General features: G+C 34.8%; 1 protein-coding gene across 2 annotated transcripts in view; it reads left to right on the forward strand.

Annotated features, from left to right (window-relative positions):
* LOC136041426 (PAX-interacting protein 1-like) overlaps positions 1–20,055 on the forward strand; it is a 75,691-nt gene extending 55,636 nt beyond the window's left edge. For both annotated transcript variants that reach the window (XM_065726095.1, XM_065726094.1), the window contains 4 exons: positions 3,556–3,924; positions 7,182–7,530; positions 16,907–17,157; positions 19,776–20,055. In XM_065726095.1, the coding sequence (XP_065582167.1) occupies positions 3,556–3,924; positions 7,182–7,530; positions 16,907–17,157; positions 19,776–20,039 (1,233 nt within the window). In that variant the 3' untranslated portion in view covers positions 20,040–20,055. The remainder of the gene's footprint in view (positions 1–3,555; positions 3,925–7,181; positions 7,531–16,906; positions 17,158–19,775) is intronic.
* Positions 20,056–24,232: the final 4,177 nt, after the last annotated feature.

The raw sequence follows: 24,232 nt of genomic DNA on the forward strand, positions 1-24,232 counted from the left end.
CGGAGGGGGGGGGGTGTTTGAGTTTGTCCCAATAGTTTTCAGATTTTTATTGCAATTTCCTTTATTTTGCATGTAATATTCGCTTTTTTGACGTTTTTTCTTAGTTTTCCCCCCTCCTCCGCAGATAAGTTTTAGCGCACGTAAACGACCTCGACATATTCTTTCTTTATACGGCCGTATGTGGAATGCGTCAAACAGTGCTCCTATCCCCTTCAAGCAATTTATGTCTGCTATTCCATTATTTTGTTTGTCAAATAATTGACAAGTAGCGAGTCTAAAACTGGGAACGCATTATGCTACTTTAAAATAGAAGAAAAAAAGGACTTTACGATTTATTTGTATTATTTTGCATAGTTTTATTGATTTTTGTTTTAGAGTTAAAAATAACAAAAAACTTTGCTGCTGGCTGGAACTTTTCTAAGTCTTCCCTAAATATTTAGGCTCTAAGTGATTTTTTAGAATTTCATTTTTTTTTAGATTTTTTTAAATTTTAATTCAGCTCGTAGGAATCCTTCTAGTATTGTAAAAAAAATGAATGATTTTCATCTTCTTAAAAGGTTTGCTAATTTTTATCCTGATTGAAGCATTTTGTTTGTTTTCTTTCTTTTTGTCCTGAAAAGTAGTCTGCTGACAAGGACTAGATTTTCCGAAAATTGGCAAATGCGAAGGACTTTATGCTAAGCAGTGCATAATAGGTTGTTAAGAGTGGCAGATTTGATAGAAGACTCAAAAGAATATGACATTGAAAAATTTAAATAATGATATGGAACCGTGAAACTTTTAAAGTTTTCAAACTCGAATAAATTAGACAGTTTGGGTGGTCAAGTGTAATCAGATGGCTTAGTATTAAAATTAAACGGCCGAGTGAAATTAAAATTTTGAAAAAAGATAAAGTTGCCATGGCTGAATGGAGAAAAAATCTATGACAGATAGTCTGAGTGAGAGACAAAGCTGTTATTAACCTTTTTGAGGATTTTATAAAATTGATGTGATTTTCACTTGTTGAAAGATAGTCTATCATCCATCCATCATAGGGCAAAACTAAGGTATATAGTCATAGAACGAAGGGATGATCGAGATTTTTGGGTTGACTCATGACGGACGATGTCCGCTGGACTTGTATGCAAAACAAGGGACTGAATTAGTTTGGACTCACAGGCGAACAAGTGATCCCAGGCCTAGTAGGCCTGCTCGCTTAAAGTCTCTGGCTGACTACCATGTTTTAGGATTGACACGTGACTGACAAGTACCCTGAATTCGCAGGCAAACGTGAAAAAAAAAACTTAGAATGTTTCTCAGAAGTAGATACCCTTTGTGAAAATGGCGTAGAATAGTTTTTTTCTAACAACATTGGCTTATCAATTTAAAGCCGAGTCTTTTTTGCAAAATTATATTTGTATACAAAACTTTTCCAGACTGAAAAGGAAATTATTTATGTAGAACCTGTATAATTATTTATATAGAGTCTTAAAAAACCTAAGGGTTACCTTGATTGGGCTCTAAGTTTTAAAGTTGAAAGTCGAAAAATAAAAAAAGAAATATTATTACTACTTTTAGGACCACTTTTGTTTCTAATTGTGGTCAATTGCCTTGTGATATGAGTAAATTTATTTATGGAAACTTCAAGGTGACTCATCAGCACTCAACTTGTTAATCAAATATCCTTGTCATTAGCTTATTAATATATCCTCCTCTCATGCTTAGTCCTCTTATACTTCTCCATCTGCAATGAATTTTTAATATAACTTTAGTTTCAATATCGTCATTATTTGAAATGTTTTTTTTTTAGATTCCAATAAGAATTTTTCTGTTTGGTAAATGTGCTGCACCCTTGTCAAATGCGCCCCAAACCATAATTTTACTGATTGTTAATGTGTTTGAATTATCTAGTTAACCACACTCTTACGCTACTTTTTTCTGGCAATTCCAGGGTGTAGGCTTACTTAATGCCCCAGAAGGGACAGTAAGTCCCTTCTGCACAAAGTACACAATGAGATGCAAACTTACATTTGTATACAAAACCGTTTCAAACTGAAAAGGAAATTGTTTTTATAAAGGAACTCTTTAAAAACCCTACCATAGGATTACCTGTTTGGGATCGTTTAATTTTAACAAAAGTTGCCCTAAAAATTCATGTCTTTTTCTTTCAACTTGATCTGATATCCTCTGATAGTTTCTTGTCGACAAAAAACTTTCTATTGCAAAACAGTGGGCAATTCACTGTTTCGTGTTGTTTTAAGAATGGGTTTAGGAATAAAATGTAACGTGCTTTTAGTCACTTCCCTTACTTTCAATCACCACAGTTGGCACTTCTGGACTTTGACCCTCTCGTGTAATTTTTTCAATTTTTCTTTTTCTTTTTTATTTATTGTATTTCACTTGGGTTAAATTGGTTATAATTCAAATTGTCAACCGCAGTAAAAAGCAGGCTTGTAAAAATCTGATCTAAGATATGGGTAACCCCTACAAGAATCCCCTAAAATATGATCTAAAATACCCATATTAATGTGGTTCTAACCTTAATTTCCCCTTGTGATGGCATTTAGTTTGTAATGTGACATCGTAGCATGCTTTATTGTATGCAGTATAGCATACTTTGCATTGAACTACAGTATGCATTACGTTATATGGATAACGTGTTGTAATGAGTTGCAAATCACTGTCAAGTCAAAGAATGTTTAGAGGCTAGATTTTATATTTTGTGGTCACGACGTTGCTCATAAATCCATTTTCAAATATTTAGGCCTGGTAGCAGAGGTCGCTAACTTCTAGGAGACTGAGTTACCATATACCCCGTAAACCTTACTGTAAGTTTACCTTACAAAGTAGAAAAGCAACTTATGTTTGTTTAAATAAAAATTTATTTGATTATATAGAGTAAAAATGAATGATAGATTTTAACAGACAGGTATGCTGGATTCTTTTCTTTGAGGGAGGGGAGAATAATAAGGAAAAATTGTATTTGGCAATTCAGGTTAGGTTATTTAAATATTTATTTAGTTTTTGGGTGCGGTAGGCTTTGTCGAAGTATCTCCCATCCTGAACACATATCCAAAACTGGTTTTGAGTATTGTAGTCATAAATAATACAACACTATTATATAGGCAGGATAAAGTTGTATATTTAATCACAACCAACACCAATCTCCCACTTGGCAATAGTAATTTTGAGGTGTGTTCATTAAGGTCTAGATATTGTTTATGGTAATCATATGCATCTGAGTGGAAAAGAAAGATCCTCGTGGAAAATTGTCTGGGGGTTGCCCTGGGTACTGCAAGTTGGGTATGTTGAATAGAAGCTTGTTGTAGACTAAAGTGTGTTGGACACCATGCAGTCCTTTATTTTCATTGAACAATGATAATTTTAGTTTAACACATGAGACGCTTTCGGAAGGCTGTTGGATGTGGTAGTATTATGGCCAGGGGAAATTACGGAGAAATCATTACGGAAATTACGGGGAAATTACGGAGAAATCAAGTGGTGGCCATGTTTCGTCATATGTATTAAATGGCTAACATTTGCTGAATTTTTGGTCATCATCTTCTTCTTTTTCAGGTACAACGTATGTCGATACCTCAGCAAATCTTACGTCAGGTAGTTAATAATCAGGAAAATCAGGTCATTCGCGTTTCACTTCCACAACAACAGCAACAACCGTCCGTAGTGCAGCAGAAAGTTGTACAGCAGGTTCAGTTGCCACTAAATACGCATCAGAATGTTACCCAGCAACATGTGCAGATCCAGCAACAACAGGTTCAAAATCAGCAACAACTGGTGCAAAATCAACCACAACAGTTACAAAACCAGCAACAACAGGTTCAAAATCAGCAACAACAGGCGCAAAATCAGCAACAACAGGCGCAAAATCAGCAGCAACAGATTTTGGCTCAACAATCAGCTATGCAACAGCAAATTGCAGTTGATGTAAGTACGGTAAAACGTTGCTGCCAGGTTGGATCATTTTCAACCAATTAGGACTCTAAACTGGTTTTAAAAAAAATAAAGATATATTATCCCTGACCGTAGGACAGGTATCTGACGGAAAGATCGTTGAAAATTGAACATCTGTTATTTACATCCCTTCATACATCTAGATAGGGGCACTTTTCATGAGACTTTATTTTGAAGCCTATATGTTTTCATATGCTTACCTGAATAGATACTAGGTATTATTGGAAAATCATTTAACACTTGAGCTAGTATAACCATAATTAGTGGGAAAGAAGTGTCGTTTCTCCCAAGAAACATACTTAAATACGTGTAACTCTGAATACAATCCGAATGACGGGTGGCCCTTCATACATCTAGATACGGGAACTTTCATGGGACTCAATTTTCAATTTTTTTGCCCTAGTTTGTGGCACAGGTGAAAAAGGGCACGGAGCACTCGAAAATTCACGCGGCCTGTTGTTTATTATAAATGATTACGCTCATTAGCCACTACTATCAAAGACATCCTAAGCAGCAACAATTTATATCAATTATCAAAATTGTTTCAAGTGCCAGTGGTCATTACAATTATTATGAAATTTAACGAAATTCATTTTAGTCATACAAAGACCTAAGTCATGAAAAAAAAAAAAAAAACAGTTTCCACTTACGATCGAATTAAGTTCACACTCAGGCTTTTTCATAAACTCATGAGCCAGAGTTCCTTCGTCTAAAAGAACTTCCAAGAATAGTTTCTAAAAGAACTCGTTGAACAAAGACCCATTCTTGTCCTGAAAACCATTTGAGATGTCCATAATGAATAAATTAAAAGGGGGAATGGGAAAATTGAAGTGATTTCCGCAGTGTACATCGTAAATTTAAATCAGAATATAGTAACATTGGGGTATTATGTTTATCCTGATCAATGTTCATTAAATGTGTCTAAGCACGTGGAAATCTAGTTGTTAATGAAAAATTATGAAATTTAAAATTTTATTTAAATGAGTTTAAGTAAATTTGTATAATGTGGCAACAATACCCTCAGATATGTAAATCAATAACCCCAAAATGCTGAAATACCAGCTTTGGTGAAAATCAAACACTTTCTGTAATTTCCACTTACTGATATAGGTCTTCTTGTGTTGCAACATTTTCCTTAGATACCTATCGAATATTATAATAAATCCTTAAATATCAGCCTTGAGGAAAACCAAACACTACGTTGGAAATTTTTACTTAATATCCTATAATTTGTTTACTAAATAAATTTACATTCTAGAGATGTGTCTAAGCACACGACAGAATTGTTGTTACTGAAGCATGGTAGCCTTCTTTTTTGCAGACTTATCTTCATCTACTTCTTTCATCTTCTTTAAGCAACAGAAACGTATTTTAATTAATTTGAGATAAAAGCAAAGATTAAATTCGGATATTTGAGTAGCGTGTGGTAATTTTCTTGTTGAAGTTTTGGCGCTACAGAAAGAAGAGAAGGATATTCAGCGTTCTTTAGGCTGCTCATTTACTTGTATTTTTGTCAATGAAGTTAACTGTGAGGTCCCTATACTGCTCTTCATTTATTACCGGTATATTTATCCAGAAAAATTGCTTAGACTGGAGCTGTGACATTTGGAGGAGAGTTCTTGAAGTGTCAATCCGCGAAAATACAGGAAGAAGGGAGCAGAATATGTCTATCAAAGTAGGAAGGAAGGAGCGGGGAATTTAGTTATTTTTGGGTTCTTTTCAATGATGATACCGATTTTTTTTTTTTTTTTTAATGAAAAGACAAAACTTATATTTTTCATGAAAATACGAAAAGTTATTTTTCAAAATCGATGGGGGGTGGGGAGTAGTTGCTGACCTTACCCTAAATCAACAGAATTATAGGGGGCCTAGCCACTTTGGTAACTTTGACTATGTAGGTTCATTTGAATTACAAGTTTGCGTTCGGTACTATTTGATGGTAAGAATTTATTGAATTTTCTTTTAAAAACACCAAACTTGGCCAAACAATGGAAGACCAAACTTGGAAACAATGATTAGCACACAGTATCTCCTTTAATGTACAATACTTTGAGACGCGGGGTGAAAATTGGTTTCCTCAAAAAGAAATGTGTATCACTTGTTCTTTCAATAAGTAAGAAATGAGTAATAGCTATTGCCACGAATGACAGTGAGTATTTTACTAATGAGATCGCTATGAATTATTGTGAGTAATGAGTAGAGATGAGTAAACTGAAAAGGGACTGGGCTGGATTATCCAGAAGGTGCCTGTCAGTATTAGCCGAACAGTTCTTATGGTCCGTTATATTGTGATGTTAGATCTGACATCCCCACCAAAAATTGACATAATAAAAAAAAATCGGATCCACTTCCCTCATGAAAATGCAACTAATTTGGTTGAGATTTCTTTTGTCTTCAAGTTCTGTTGAGATTCTGAAGGGAAATTCTGTGTATGTTATTCTTCTGATCTCCTACGTTTTAGTATATTAGCGGAAGACGAATGTTTTGCTATTGCTTCATAATTTAGACTCAGTTCTATGCACTTTCGAGTTAAATTTTTGAAATTCGGTGTACAAGTTTGTTTATATTAAAATAAGTTTGAAATTGGTTGAAAAAAAAATACCGCTCCTATTTTGGGGCAGGTTTAGATCCTAGTTTTAGAGAAATTCTAAATAATTTAGTAATTTTAGCTCAATCTGAGACTAATAGATTCAATTACATACGTACCTTCTTCCTTTAAGAACTTTTTTCGTCCGTTTTTCAAAATTTTTAGAGCTTTTTTTGTAGTTTTGGAAAAGTTATCCGTTTTCTGCTATAACAGTTTCACAGTTAAGTGCGCTCAAACTTAACACTTGTGCAAAGTGAATTGTGGGGGGGGAGAAGACCCTGTTTATGGTAGGTTTCTGTTTGGTCTAAGTTTGAAATCTTATATAAGATAATATCTGCAGGTTTCAAGTATCAATTCCTTCAGTCAAGTATCAATTCTTTTTATATTTTGCATGTAAAATTTTGCAAATAAATATTTTTCAGCTGTTTGTTGTCACATATGGGAATGGCTTCCCCTTGATTTTCAGCTTTTGACTGTATAGTTTTCTTCTTTTTTACTTCACTTTTACTTTTGTTTATAGTGGGCCACAAATTATCGATGAATCTCTCATGCACCGTTCAAGCAATAGTTGGCGTTAAAAAGGACCTGACTGATTAGATTATATAAATGAGGAAATAAGAATACCTTTCCTTTTTGATTTCAGCCGAATGGAAATCCACTCGTTAATCCAAAAACCAAAACTGCTCTTGCCACCTTACTCACGAGCCGCCTACAGACTACACAAGTAGTATCGCCATCGCCCCCGCTGCCCCAGTTGTCTCCTACTATTCAAAGTTCTCTTCCTGATCAAAGAGCTCCATCTGTACAGGCAACTTTTTTAACTAAGCCTAGCAACCAACCTATGACCCCGCAACAGCAAGAACAGTACATGAATCAGCAGCTTCAGAAGCGGCAGCAGGCTGCAGCACAGCTTATGAGTCAGCAGTCGGTGTTGAGTAAAACACCAGTGGCTGTTGCTAGTGTCCAACCACCAGGAACTCAGCAATCAAAAGGTACTTGTTACTTTTGCACTTTAAATTAATTCCTACTAGTCTGACTTAATACTTTGAGTGGGTTAGGACATTTTTCAAGAAAAGAGTCTTTTTCTTATGTTTCCATATTGTACCGATAGACGTCCGATCCCTCTTCATATGTTTTGATGTAGCCGAGCGTGTAGCCCACTAGGCTTTCTGAATAGGAAAATCATTATAACTGTTCCTTGAAATTATGAAATGAATACATAAGTAAAATTATGTTCAATCGAAATCCCCTCGCCCCTACCGAAATAAAGTAAACCGTATCCAAAATGGAACTATGGCTGCTGTCTTTATACCTCTGTTCGGGTTTCTACTCCTTTCTCTTGTGTCCTAGCCAGTACGTGTCCAGTTTTGATTTACTTTATTCAGTTTACTTACAGTTCGGTACGTACCCAGTTTTAACTCTGCGCTATGTTAGTTTTAACAGTTAAAAGAAAATAATTGTGAGTTTTCATTCCTGATCCGTAAAGTGATTCAGTCTTAGTTTCCCTAATATTCAGTCTAGTAAATAGACCTGATATTAAAAGATCAACCATAATCTTCGTAATAAAAAAAAAAATATAATCCTCGTAATACAAAAAAAAAATCATATTGAAATTTTGCACCTTCTAAAATGTCACGTTTCTATCCTGTAATGGTGAATCATATTGTGTGGAATATGATGCCTGAGTCAGCCCGAAGGTGCCATTCTTTTAGGCTGTTAAAAAAATTGTTGAACAATTTTGGCCTCTTAGAAGTTATTTTGTTTTCTTATTTTATTATGTTTCAAGTGCAGGATTTGTCGGAGTCTATTTACTATATTTAATTTATTTGATATATCTAATCTATTTAATTTTTGTTTTCTATGAAAATTTTTTTTTATCTCTTCTTTCTGTAAGTATAGGCTAAAGAGCTTCTGAGGGATACTTTATGTGTATTTCATCACAACTAAATCTTGTCTTAAGTAAATTATGATCCATTATGATGTTGTCAAACAATAGGTAGTTATTATCATCAAGATTTTGAATTCAAGAGAAGTTTGTCATTGCTTCTAGTAGTATCTAGTTAGTCTGTTCGGTTTCCTTTCAGCGATGGTTGCACGATTCAGGTTTGGGGAGGATCAAACTGTAGCTATAAATGATAGAAAACAAAACAGGTTTGGGGAGAGATGAATCAGCTTGTAAAGCTTCTGGGCCTTATGTAGCTATGAATCATAGAAATCTAAACAGGTTTGGGAAGGATCAAACTGTTAATTTAGAGAGAGGAACCAGCCTATGAAGCTTCTGGGTCTTATATAGTTATAAATTGTAGAACACTAAACAGGTTTGAGGAGAGAGGAATCAGCTCGTAAAGCTTCTGGGCCTTACGTAGCTATAAATGGTAGAGAACTAAACAGGTTTTGGGAGGATCAAACTGTTAATTTGGGGAGAGAAGAATCTCCCTATGAAGCTTCTGGGCCTTAAACAGCTATAAATCATGGAAAACTAAAAAGTTTGTATCTAAAAGTGTATATAATTTAATGTATCTAAGAAAACTAAAAAGTTTGTGAGCGAAAAGATTTATGTTTAACCGATTCGGGGCTACAAACCAATGATCACGAGAGGAAAGAAGTAGTTATGTTGTAGTAATTATATGCAAGTTGTGCACGGTATGACAGCGATACTAAACAGTCGAATGTCACTTAGAATAGACCTAATCAACCTGAAAAGTGTGTTCCATGCCCAACCATCACGAATTTTTAAGGTTTTTTTTCAAGACAACAGATAAAACAAAATTTCAGTCAATTCATATTACTGTAATTGAAGATTGATTGGTAAGTGAGGAATTTAATATTTAAACACTTGCCCATTTTATGCTTTGTAAGTATTTCAGGGTCGATTTTTGCTTTTGGTTACTATTTAATGATAATCAATTATTATTAATTGAATTCTGGAATACTAAGTAGAGAACTGCTGTACCTAGATCACTCAATAAATAATTTAATTAAATAAATAAATAATAAAGTATTGTTCGGTCAAATATTTAAGATGCGTCTGAAGTAATAGAAAAGTACAGGCTATTTGGCTGGGACATTTCAATGGTGTCAAGCGGAGGCATGTCAACTTGTGGAAAGTCTTCAAAATCGTAGGATATGTCATTGGTAGGCGGCGCCATTATAGATGGGCCGTATATGTAATCAACGTCTTCATAGTTGTAATGAAGCGTTTGAGGGTATCCCAAGGATGATACAATCAGAAGTCCAAGAAGAATCAAAAGGCCAATGACGTTGCTCATATCCATGTCTGAAAAAAATTATATTATACATAAGAATAAATGAACTAATTTACATTTAAGAACATAATGAACATTTACTAATTTACAGAAGTATAATTACTTATACTGGCAAGTTAAGACTAATGTCTTAACTTAAACCCAACCTTGGAGAAGCTCCCTGGGCCCCGTATTGTGAAGCATATCATATCATCAATCCACTGTGTTACCTTAGGGCTTACAACGAATACTGTTGCAAAAGTAACTGCAGCACCGAGCCGCCTGAGGGCACCACAGCTGCGCATGCTCTGCCTCCGTCCCAGTCTATTCGAAGCCTTTCTCTTTGCACCCTCCCAAGAAGTTCCTATCTCCCTTAAATCTTTTCTTGTGACATCTTACCACCGTGTTGGGGAACGACGTGCTTTTTGTTTTGCCCTAGACGGTTGGCCGACGTGGGTAATCTTTGGCAATATATCATGCTTTTTCTGTAAAACGTGTCCTAACCATATCATGCTTTCTCTCATTATAGCCTTAGAAAGTGGGATTGAACCACATTTTTATACAGCTTACAGATATGATATGCTTACGCTTATTTGCATAAGCATAATATTTGATTTTTTTGTCGCTTCACAATTATTTGATGTTTCACAAATAATGATGACAATTAATAGCCATTATAATGAATATCTTAAGATTAAATGTGAGTTAACTAATTCCTTGATGAAGATTTCCATGTTTTCTAGTTAACCCTTGCTTTTGATCAGATTCGTTACTACAATTCTCTACAGTGCCAAGCCGCCTGAGGCCAACACACGCTCCTTCTTAGTCCCAATTTATTTAAAGCCTTCTTCTTTACACATTCCCAGGAAGTTCCCATTTCCCCTAAATCTTTCCTTGCGAAATCCTAACCGAGGACGACCTGCTTTCCGTTTAGCACTAGTGGGCCGGCCAAAAAGGATAATCTTCGGCAATCTACCATTATTCATTCGCAGAACGTGCCCTAGCCCTCTCAATCTTTCTCTCGTTGTAGCCTTAGAAAGCAGGATTGAACTACACGTTTCGTTGGGCCTACTGTTTGAGATACGGTTAGCAAAAAGGCTATACCTTTATCTGCTTTGTCTGTTAAAAAAAGCCCTAGATCTCACCATTTCTGATCAAATCCCCTCTTTAAACCTTCTATGATTGTCGGCAGAGTAGTTCAAAGGGGGGGGGGAGATAACTGTCCAGGGTGCCTTGGCGGTGGGGGTCCTGGGGGATCGCCCGCTTTCAATGTTTTCACTTTGTTTCGGCTTTTATACATATATTTGAGTCGGGAGGGGTGCTGTAATTCAATTTTTCCCCGGGCATCACCAACCCTTGGAATGGCTCTGGTTTTCAGTTTTCAAACAGTTCGTGGTAACAAACTGTAAATAAGGAGCGACCCGGTTCAATAGTGACCTAAACTTTAAAAAACGGAATGTTGATACCAATAGGATTTTATGCTGATTTCAAATACGTCAAGTTTAGTCTTACCCATCGAAAGTTACTAGCCTGAAACATTTGCCTTATTTTATAAAAAAAAAGGGGGAAACGTCCCTAAAAGACATAGAATCTTTATGAAAATCATATCATCAGATTTAGCGTATGAGAGAACCCTACTGTGGAGGTTTCAAGCTCCTATCCGCAGAAATGTTGAATTTTGTATTTTTTTTTACCAGAAGAAAGATCACGGATGCGTGTTTGTTTGTTTTTTTGCTGAGGGGATCATAGTGACCAATGTTCCTAGAATACCGCGAGATAGCTCGTTCGAACGGAAATTAAGTTTTAGTGTCCTCTTTAAGTGCCTCCTCCTCAATACCTCGCTCTTTACGCTAAAGTTTGAATTTTGTCCCAATTCTTTTAGACCGACTTCTGAAACACTATGTTCGTTTTATCTGAACAATAAGAAGTTTCTTTCAAAAGCACTAGAAAAAAAACTTTAACATAAAGAGCGAGGTGTTGGGGAGGAGGTAAGTTTTAATTTTGCTCCTTACTTTCAGTTGAAAACACTAGTTTTTGTATTTAATATATAATGAGACCAGGTGAAAAAGATAAATGATAATGGACGACGACCCCTACGCGAAGTGTATGTACAATTTTGTAATTCATTACGAGTTTACGGCCATTCAGAGGAATTGAATCAGTCTTGGTCAGGCATTAGAATATTTTATGAGGTAACTAACTTGATTTGAAAATTGTGTCAGGTGCAGCTAAAATTAATCTAATATGTTCGTTAGGGATGTCAAGGGCTTTGAATGTCTCGGCTGGTAACAGTGGGAATACATGAATTAATATCAGATTATGCTAAAACTTAGTGATAATGCTAAGTAATAGGACACATTGTTCAAAACAGTCGAATTTTCGTAATCGTTAATATTACTGAGGTGGGCAGAAAGCGTTGGCCTCTTCAGGTTTCCTCCTAATGATATTGAGGGTATAGCTAATTGGCATTGGGTGGATTTTCATCATTCATCCGGAACCTTAAGATTGTATAGCCTTATTCTTCGAATCACACTATTGGGTAATAATGTTTTTTTTACAAATTTTTTTTTTAATTTTTAAGTTTATCAATAAATGTGTAAGTGCGGTTCAAATATCGAGTGATAGCTAATTCTTGGATCCATAGGAATATTTGTGTGACTCAGTTTGGGTACATCTAGAGGTAGCAGGGACGATTTCCCCTCCCCTCAAGATTTGTTTGCCAATTTCCCTTGATTCCCGTGAATTAACTCCGCTGCCTAGAAACATAGTTGATATACTACTGAACACGGAGATTGACTATGGGGGAATTCTGTGTTGGTATTTCCTACAGTTCAAATTTGAGTTTTAAAATACTTTCGGAAGGCTAAATCTGAAAATCTCTAAAACATAAATAAAATGAGACCGAAAATTTCGAAATAAAAAGTACAAACACTTTGTGATATTTTAGTGTTGGCAGATGTGTCAATCATAAGTATAAATAGTCAGCGCTCTTTCTATTGAAGCAAAGGCATAGTAGCAAGAACGTATCCAGTTTTTTTGGGGGGAGGAGTACAAAAAACTTTATAAACGCATTAAAAACTTGTTTACATTGATTTTTATTACGTTTTTACGAGCCGGACAAATATTTCGAGGAGGGGAAGGGTCAACCTCCCTTTTTACGACCTTGTAGTAGCAACAGTTACCAAAAATAGATAATGCAAATGATTTAAAACGTTGAGAATCAACATTTTACCGAAGTCAAAAGTTAGGATATTTTTCACTTTTGGAAACCAAAATTGTAACCAGGGTTGTTATTACATAAAATTATAATAACAACTCGAGAAGTGATCTATTATATAAAACACACTCGAGAAATGTTGTTTTTTTGGGCAACAACCCCTTATCCTGGAAAAATATAATTGCCAGTTCTTTGGTCCTTGACAAATCCCAAATGCTAATTTGAATTTCGATGATTATACACTATATTCTATCACTAACTTGGTCAAGAATCGAGTTAATAATGAACTCTTCTTTGTCTTTGAGACGGTCGAAGCTCCCAATTTAATAATTCACAAACGAGCTTCACAATTTTGATAATAAAGTATTCTATTGTCATCATATTTTATTGTCACCAAACTTCACTTCTTGAGTGTGTTTATTATATTAACACAAGTACCAATTTCACACTAATGGGGTCGTATCCAGTATTTTTGTTGAGGGGGGAGTGGGAGGGGGGGGGGTGCAAATGAAGGTTTTAAAGACTCATTAAAAATGTATTGAATATTCTTACAAACATAATCATAAATAAAATGTGCCCAATGTGTAAAAACATTCATTCTTGTTCTCAAACACTCCTCTACAGACCTGGTCCGTACTTGGGTTAGATTCCACCTAGGGCCTCCTATGAATACCACTCTTTTTTATAAATCCATCCCTTAATTCTTTTTATATTTTCAAAGTAATTTTTTTGTTTAGTTTGATTTGTAAGTAACTCTATCACCCTCCCGAAATAAGCTTACACCTACGTACTGAGTGTGAATCTAGGGTAGTAGGTTATTTCAAGGTATTGTATTACAAGCATTGAAATATTCAAATCTGCCTAAAAACGCATCAATAAAAAAAAATATCTTGGAAAAATCTGAAAGAAAAAAGTTTTAGCTGTAAATAATCATTTGGTCAAATTTAACAACTATAAATTTGTACGTTCGTGTGTCCGTGCTATCATCTATAACTTTATCACTTTTTTATCATTGCAACGCAGTAAAATTCCCTCAGTCAGCAATGTATGCAGGCATTTTTAGGAGGGCCAATAAGAAAAGGTTTATGAGGGGATGGAGTAGAAATCAAACAGGTGACAGTTATGTATGCAGTGATTTTTTTCAGAAGAGTGGGATAGGGATATGATATAAATCCTTTGTCATTTAAATAGGTTATTTTAATGTGTTCCAACATTTTGGAAAATTTAGCGTTTTTGTGAACCGAACAATCAGCTAGAAACGTGCGTAGGAATTGGTTAGAAGGGAAATAAGATTTTTAATTAAGATTTTGACTAAGATTTCATTAAGATTAAGATTAAATAAGATTTTTTTTGGGGGGGAGCAGAAAAAAAATGATAATGGCTTAAATGAGAAGCGCACAGAAATTCAAGAAAATTTGATTTTTTTGGGGGGGAGGCAGGATCTGAGACTGCCCCTATTCTCAGTACTAACGGAAGAACAAAAAACAGTATTTAGCGGTAATAGAAAACTGATTTAAGTTAAAACGAAGGTAAGTCTAGAACTTTCTTGTTCCTGATTAGCACATGCTGTTTAAGAAGATACAGAGCAAAATAGATCTTTTATTAGAGACTTGGGTGAGAACCACTAAAGCATGATATCCTTTTGAAACCAGGCTACGGACATGGGGAAGGGGTGAAGAATAGCTGTGCAAGGAATACGCTGTATTTAAATGATATGGTTCAAGAACATATCCAGCACTTTTTGGGAGGCGGGGTATTTACAAAAACAAACTTTAGAAAAGGCAACAAAAATTTGTTTATGTTCATTTTTGTTATTTTTGCGAGTTAAACAAGCAATTCAAACCCCCCAACCTCCTTGAACACAGCACTGGTCTGGTTTTAGTGCAATTAAATTTATGCAAAGGATTAAAAAGAAAAGACGTATATTACTTAACCTGGAAATCAAGTAAATATCGATCATTGCTATGTTATCAATTTGTTACTTAGTTGCAGTGACACGTTTCAAGCTATTGAACTGTTGTCAACAAGGCTAGGGGTGTCGTTTGCGGGAGGGGCAGTTGCCATCAATGCCCCTTGACTATCCAGATATGGACCCATGTCCCCCAAATAAAAATGCTGGAGAATGGTCCCTGACAAGGAATGTGCAGGCTACATAAGTGAGGTTGAAGGTCTAACACTCCCAAAAACCCATTTTTCTCATATCTACCTCTATAATTAATCTGTTTTCGTTACGAATTCTGTCCCCAAGAATCCTGAGTATTTGCCTGAATTCCAGGGTCCATTGACAGGAGGAGATTTAAAATGAGATTTAATTCTGTTAATTTGTTTAATTTACATTGTTGTTTAGCAAACTTCATACGTTTAGAAATATCTTTGACTCAAGAAAAATCAAAAAGTGTATAGAAAACGTTTGGATACAAGCACGTGCATAGGGAATGGGGCCCCTGAAATCTCGTGATTTATGAAGGTATTCCCATACTTTCTTTTTAATTTTTGGTGTTTTAGCTAACCCTTCGCCCCCTTCCTCCTGATACACTCAAAATTTTAAATGCAGGTATTCCTTTGGACGAATTGAATTTTATTTATTTTATTGTGTTTGTAAATCAACTATGCTTTTCTCATTTTCTTACACCTTTCTGCGCACATTCTCAGCAGGGGTATATGCAGAAAGAGGTGGCCAGGGCCCGTCACCTTGAATCTTTGGGCACTTATTAAAACTAGCAAATAAAACTTGTTTTTATTATGCCCCTCCCCCCCAAAAAAACCTGCTTAGCCTAGCTAATAGGTATTAACTTGCAGCTGGCTTTTTATAGTTTCAATTTTTCTACAAAGTTTGCAGTATTTATTGTGAATTCTATGGAACAATCTCGATTTTCCTCCCCCACCAAAAACAGTACTCGTGCTTAACAATAAAATAATGTACAAAAAGCAAGTCTCACCTTAAATATCCAAGGTTCTTTTCCACTTCTAACTCTACCTTAAACCAATCCTTTCCAATCACTTACTGACCAATTTTTTAAAATTATCTTTACTTTTATAACCTTATTATTGAATAGTGACACTGGGGAAATAACAAGAGGCTAAAAACTTCTTAATATTTATAAAAAATTTCAATTAGGATAATTGTGCTTATGTTTATGATAATTTTTCATTATGCATGGATGTAAGTCACCTCAGATTTAAAGATATGATTTGAATTAATTAGGCAGGATTGCGGGATCATGATTTTTGGGAGGGACTGAAAAAAAAAGTGTTAACTTTGTGTGAAAATTCGAGACGTTACAGAAAAAAAAAAAAAATATTCAGATTTTGGTTGGAGGATTGTGTGTGACGGCCACAATGCGTCTGTACCTTTCACTGGTCATGACATTAATGCATATTGTATTTTGATTTTGAGAACGCTTTGTATGTGAATGAGTAAAGCAGCCTGGTAATTATTTAGCGGGCAAAAAAATTGCTAAGTACCACTTAAACACCCGGGGATTTTCTTAGGGAGGGAGTGAGCTTTTAAAAAAATTAATGCAGTCTTTGGTGTCGCAATTATTATTTTTTTTGGGGGGGATCATCCAAAGAGGTCACAACCTCATTAGTGTTGCAGATATGAGTTTGCAACTAATATTTAGTTGTAAACTAATATTTTGCAACTAACTGTTTTAATTTTTAGTTAAATTTAACTAAAAATTAATGTTTTTAATTTTTTTAAAAATAAAAAAAAATATTTTTTTTTAATATTTTTTTTATTATTTTTAAAAATAATTAAAAAGATTTTTTTTCTAATATTTTAAAATTTTAAATATATTTATTTTAAAATTTTAATTATAATTAAAATAATTAAAATTTAAATTACTTTTAAAAATTTATTTATTTTAAAAATAAAATAAAAATTATTCCTTATTTTTATTTTAGGCACCGCTTTTACTGTAAGTCGTATTTCAACTCAATTTTACGGACATGAACCAACAGTAAAGCTCCCTGGTGACTTGTGTTTGCTTGGCTGCGTCTTCATTATCACCGACTATCACAAATCAAAACCCCAGGAAACTGTGAGTGAATGGAAAAAAGTGATAAATCGTTATGGAGGTGAAATTGAATCTACTTATGGTCCGAGAATCACTCATGTTTTATGTTGCCACTTGACCAATCCATTTGTTCAACAGGTAAGTTTGCTTGACCACAGGGGCGTACTCACTGGGCCAGAGGGGGATGCTCATCGTCAAGAGGAGAGTTATTATTATATGAATATCCTAAGCATCGTTGCCAACGCGGCAGAATAGTACTGTTTTTGGTACAATTTAGAGGTCGTAGTATAATGCAATATATTTGATGTAATACAAATTATGTGGTTCATTTTGGTTTTATTTGTTTCTGTGACTCGGATATCTATTCAAGTCTTAATTCATAATTTTCTATTTGTTATTGCAAATTTTAACCTGATGTTCGGACGGTACAAATTAATCTTTTGTGGCCCAACTGTAGTCGGAATATTGGTACGGTTTATTTCAAAGTGTTGGCAATGCTGGTTCTACATGTGATCCTTAAGGATAACTGTAGCTGTTTATATTAATTTTTACTATGGAAAAATGAAAATTACAATTTTACTGTTTTAAAATTAATATTTTGAAACTGCTGTGTAATTTTTTTTCGCTTCAAATTTGTTGTAAAGTAAGTGAAACTATGAAAAAGTGTGTGAATCTACATTATATTTACCTGGATTTACTGACTATTTCTGAAAATATTGGGATTTGCTAAATAGATGCAAAAAATGTGTCTATATCTGAAATATACCTATGCCTAGACTATATCCGAAAATATTGGGATTTACTTAATAAATGCAAAAAAATGTGACCAGGCACGTACGCAGGATTTTTTTTCGGGGGGGGTGGTCCCAAAACCCTCAAAACAGCAGATATAAAGTAGCACTTCTTTTATTTAGTAATGCAAAAAGCAGGTATATCGGAAAATACAGATTAACTTTAATCTGTAGTATTGTAGCGGATGGGGGGAAGAAGACTGAAGCCTCAAAAGTACGTTTTAGGCTCAGGTTATGTTCATAGAGATTTAGAACAAGTGATTAACCTATTATATCCCACTGAAAGGAAAATTTTAGGGTTAACAGTGCAATATGGGTGCTGTGGGGAGTAGTTCTTCTATTGCAAAAACGTAGATTTTAATGAAAAATGATAGTCTCCAAAATTTATCCATTAAAAGCTGTAATTTATCCTGAAAAGGGGGAATAAACGCCCTAATATCAAGGATAATTCTATTTTGCTGTGGAAAGCAAACTCTCTTTACAAAAAACAAATAACAGTACAATTGCTAATTACTTCAAAGAGGGTAAAAAGTTAGATAGAAAACGGATTAATAATTGGGCAGTGACTTGACCGGATAATTGCATGCTGTAAAATACCCCAAAAAAGGCTTCACAAATGTATCTAATTCTTAATAAATGTCCTATTTTTGCCAGAAATCCCAAGAAACCATGGGGAAATTAAACATTTCACAAAATTTCGGGGGGAGAAGCCCCCCCCCCTGCGTACGTGCCATAATGTGACTATATCTGAAATATACCAATGCCTAGACTATATCCGAAAATATTGGGATTTACTTAATAAATGCTAAAAAGTGTGACTATATCTGAAATCCAGATACTTCCGTATAACAGCAAGGTTATTCGAGGCACTTAAAAAAACAGTGTGATACAGTTGAAAGTTTTTCAACGGAAAGCAAGGAACGATATTTTGAAAGGAAGATAAATCATTCCGTATGTGAGGGGAGCTGTCCCCTCCTCAATCCTTGTTTTTATGCTAAAGCCTTAAAGTTGCTTCTCATTCAAATTCAACGGCCCTTGTGGTTTATTAGGAGTTGCTCTTGTAAATTGTGACGAAAAGTCGAACTAATTTGTAAAGAGCAAGGGCTGAAAAGGGGGTAGCTCACTTCATATACGGAATAATTTCTATTCGTTATAAGGTGAAAGTCGATAAATCCAATGCAATGTTAATTTGTCTATGCTATGAAAAGAGATCTTGCTCTCTGACCCTATGTCAGCAAAATGAATTTTCGAACAAGCGACCTTTGAAAAAGGATCTGAAATTTGGCCGGTTTATTTTTTTCCAATTTAATTCCCAGGAAGTAGAAAAAAAGTTCTAATATGGAACATGGTAGCTTTTTTGGAAAAGGTCTGGAGCTTAAAAAATGGCATATAGAAAAAATTGAAGTGCTATAAATCAAAAATAAATTCTTCAAAATCAATTTGCAGGATTGAAAATTCTAGATTTGTAAAAAAAAAATCTTCCACGTTTTTCTTGTGTTTTTACATTTTGGTGTCTTGTAGGTCGTGAATAAAAGCGACAAAGTCGAAATTAACTTCGAATTGTAGTAGCCTTTTTTTAATTTCTGTAGTCCATACTTTTCAGCTTTCTTATCCGAATTGTTATTGTTATATTTATTTATGGAACAAACTAATTTTTATTTTGTTTCTGCCGTTTTACGTAACCTCACTATACACCCCCTATCGGAAAATCTTTCTGAGGCTAGGACGGGTTAATACATCTTTAATCTGAGTTTTCAGATTGAGACAATCACATTTCTCTCTCTCTTTCACACTTTTTCCTTTCTTTCTTTCACTTGATAATGGATCCCCCTCTTTTCCACAGAAATATTGTCAGGGGATAGTGTATCTGGTCTTGGTTACCTCTTGTTTTTCCCCATATGTGCTTCCTCTTTGCAGAAATTTTGAGAGTAATGCTTTGTATTAATTGACCTATTTTATTTTTAGGCTATTCGGGACAACAAGAGATGCGTGACGGCCTTTTGGCTAAATGATGTAGTAATCAAACAGCAGTTGTTTCCGCCAACAACAGCTCTTCATTTGCCCCTTCCATTCAGTGATGACAATCGTCCTTGTCATAAAATGACCATGTCCGTAAGCGCTTTTGAAGGGGATGATAGAATCAAGGTTAAAGCCATGATTGAACAATTGGGTGCTAAATACACTGGATATTTTTCCAAAAATACAAGCGTATTAGTGTGTAAAAAGTAAGAAAGATTTTGCTTTTCTAGTCATTTGATTCTTAGAGCTCATGTTCAATCATAATTTTCTATACACGATGGGGCCTTCGGCCCAAACTGTTGACCCTTGTATGCTTTTTTATCCTCTACATCCTCGGTTGCCCTTCATTCAGTCATCTGTTTCTGTTAGTATTTTGCTTTTCTTTTTTCTTATGACTGTCAGTTGCCTTCTCTCTGTGCCTTTTTCTCTTTCGTCCTTTTTATGGCACTTGGTATGAACCACGTGACATATAGCGATCGCAAATTCTGTCGGTCCCGGTTTGGCTACTTTAGGCACTTTCAGGTAAGCTAGGACGATGAAATTTGGTAGGCGTATCAGGAACTGGACCAGACTAAATTAGAAATAGTCCGTTTCCCGATTTGACAATCTGGGGGGAGTGGGGGGCCGGTTAATTCGGAAAAAATAGAAAAAATGAAGTATTTTTAACTTACGACGGATGATGGGATCTTAATGAAATTTGATATTTAGAAGGACCTCGTATGTCAGAGCTCTTACTGTGAATCCCGACCGTATCTGGTGATATTGGGGGAGTGGGAGAGGGAAATGGGAAATGTTGAAAACCGCTTAGAGTCGAGAGATCAGGATGAAACTTGGTGAGAAAAATAAGCACAAGTCCTAGATACGTGATTGACATAATCGGACTGAATCCGCTCATATGAATCTTAATTTAGATTCATTCAAATTAGAAAAAATGAGGTATTTTTAACTTTTTAGCTTGTTTTGGGGCAGTATCAAGATAAAAAATTTCTGACTATATTACGCATATAATTTTATCTGCAACAGAGTCTTAGATACACATTTCTTGTTGCTCAAGCTGAGGGACAGTGATTGTTCTTTATGTGTTTTTTGACTACCGTGATTCCAACAATACGGTTTTCATTTACATCCGCTATCATTTTTCAGGGGTCTCTTTTGCCCGAATGGTAAAAAGGTAACAAAACTGCATATAAACAATTTTTGATACGTTTTGAATTTTGTGCATTCCTCTCCCCCCCGGGAAAAATTCCTGAATTCGCCCTTAAGTCTTCGTTATAAGGTATTTTTCGAAGTTTTCATAGCTTTGCTCTTACAATATATTTTTAACCATTAAGATCAATGAAAATAACATTTACAGTTCCTGAATTAGCTTCTAATAGCTCTTTTTCACTTCATATTTTTTTCCAAACCGTATTTTAAATTTTTGGTTACTATGGGCTAAAGTTTTTTCTTTATGAGGTTGCATCTGTGTTCTTAAAGCAGAACCCATGAAAATGTTGAATAAAGTAAATGAACACGCTCATGCGACTGCAATTTTAGAAAATTATTTCAATGTCCCAAATATTTGTGCAATGTCATTAATGCAAATTTAGTTTTGGGAATAAGGTCATAATTTCATTTTTCTATGCATGCAAATTTTTGTCATGCTTATAGCCTAATTTGCATTCTCATTGTTCCAAAATTACCCTGTAAATATTTTAGTCTGTGGCTTGTTTAGCTGCATAACGCTAGCATGGCGTACAAGTAAATAGATGCTTGATTTTATTTATGTAGATCCTGAGATTTTGCAGCAACTCTATACGACCTTAAATGGAATAAATAAAAAAAAAACTAATTTTTTTTAGCTGAAAGTAAGGAGGGACATTAAAACTTAAAACGAACAGAAATTACTCCGTATATGAAATGGGTTGTCCCCTCCGCAATCCCTCGCTCTTTACGCTAAATCTTTTAATTGTTTTAAAAAGTAGAATTGTGGCAAAGAGTCAAACTTTAGCGTAAAGAGCGAGGGATTGCGGAGGGGACAACCCATTTCATATACGGAGTAATTTCTGTTCGTTTTAAGTTTTAATGTCGCTCCTTACTTTCAGTTAAAAAATTAGTTTTTTTTTTATTTAATTTCTGAACGTTTTTGAATTAATGCATGTTTGGTTTTGGCTCTCCGCACATAAATTATTAAAATGAAATTTGTATATTAATTCTTTTTTGGGCTAAATGGCTTTCTCTTAGTTTTGATCAGACGATTTTGAGAAATAAGGGGTAGAGAAGGAGGCCTAGTTGCCCTCCAATTTTTCGGTTACTTAAAAAGGCAACTAGAACTTTTAATTTTTAACTAACGTTTTTATTAGTAAAAAATATACGTAACCTAAGAATTAACTTACGTAACAAACTTTCATAATCTTATATTTTTATTATGTATACGAGGGGGTTTGTGCCCTCGTTAATACCTTGCTCTTTACACTAAATCGTAAGTTTTGTCCCAATTCTTTAAGAATGACCCCTGAATCAGAAAGGCCGTAGAATAAATAGTTGAAATTACTAAAAATACTTTAGCATAAAGAGCGAGGTATTTATCTCCTCCTAAATACCTTGCTCTTTATGCTAAAGTATTTTTAGAACCCCTCATATGCGTAATAATCTCTGTTCGTTTTAGGTTTCAATGCTACTCCTTCCTTTCATTTGAAAAAACGTTTTCATGTTTATTTTTCATTGTTTTCTTATAGTAATGCTAGAAAATCCTGCGCCCTTTCCATTGAATTTTTCTTCCCCCATGACAGATTCCTCCAAGGAATCTCAGGCTCGTAACGTTTGATGGGTAAGACTAAACTTGATGAAACTTATATATTTAAAATTAGCATTAAAATGCGATTCTTTTGATGTAGCTATTGATATCAAAATTCAATTTTTTAGAGTTTTGGTTACTATTGAGCCGGGTCGCTCCTTACTACAGATTCGTTACCACGAACTGTTTGAAAAAGTATTTAGTGTCACTCATGTCGAAACGCAATCGCTTCCATTTTTTAGAATGAGATCGTGTACGTCCAGTTAAATATTCTTAGCCATGGGCGAAAATTTATGTTCTGCCTTATGTAGAATCTGATCTTATATGGAATCAAACGGCTGTTTTTGCCACAGTTGGACAAAAATCCACCTTTTTGTCCCATGATCTTTTTCTTTATTTTAAAAAGGGTGATAGTAGTTTATATATCCGTTCAGAAAAGCGTTTTCCGACATTTATGTGACCATTAGTACTACCCATGCTTAAATGCAATTATAAGGACATTTCAACGAAAATGCCTAAAAATGGATTTTCCAAAATTGGGGGGGGGGGATATAAAGGAGAGTTCATTTCCCTCCTCTTTCAATTGATCCTATCGGATGGAGGATTGCAAGCCACCGTTTAAGATCCTTTGGCCAAGGCGAACACCTGCTATTTTGATTTTAGATGTGCAAAACTATGGACAGCAAAATTATTTTTTTTTATTACTTTTACACAATCGTATCTATAGTCAATCAATATTGACTTTACTAGCCCAAAAATCCTTTTTTAAGGTATTTAAAAATTCCATGAGCCAAAGGCTGTGGCTGGCCTCCGAACTGACGGAGAAAATAAAAGCTACTGCCATTCAGTTGATTAAATAACAAATATATCTTCGCTCTTGGGAACAGAAGCGTTTGGTAATAATTCTTAGAATCTTATTAGGTGAGCGGGAAACCCAAAAATATATATTAATGTGTTCGCAAGGCTGTATCAAGAAGAGGGGTGAGGATATTTACCCCCTCCCCCTCTAATAGTTTGTCCGACTCATTTAAAAACACATGATAAAACACGTTTTTGATGTATTTTTAAAATCTTTTCGCAACCCACCCAGAAAAAAGTACCCCCCTCCACCCTAGAAAATAATAATAACAATAACCGTGGACATAGCCCTATGTATCAGTATTGTATATGTGTATCCCAGATTGTGCGTATGTATTCCGAGACGGATTCATACTTAACTGCTGTCCAACTATTTCACACGTATACTAAAGACGTATTCAAGACAATATACAAAATTTGTTTTAAAAGACATATTCAAAACAAGAAAATTAGAAAAATGCATGTGATAAGAAGAGACGATATTCAACTACCCTAAATAGGAAGGTCTCACCGGAATTATAGTTTCATAAAAATGGCATGATGTTAATTATTGAATGATGAAAGTAGTTGATAAGTGTGACTAACCAGCAAGTAGACTTCCTTGCGCCCTCCCGTCCTCCCCCCTTAACAACATTTGGCTAGCGATACTAATAATAGAAAGGCTGCAATGTCACCCATTATCTGACTTCTTACTTAACTTACGCCCCATCTATACTTCTTTTTGTGTAGCTCTATTGCATATTTAAAAGGTAAATGCAACAATAAAAGC

The sequence above is a fragment of the Artemia franciscana genome, unplaced genomic scaffold (assembly GCF_032884065.1).
Source record: "Artemia franciscana unplaced genomic scaffold, ASM3288406v1 PGA_scaffold_218, whole genome shotgun sequence".
Taxonomy (NCBI): Eukaryota; Metazoa; Arthropoda; class Branchiopoda; order Anostraca; family Artemiidae; genus Artemia; species Artemia franciscana.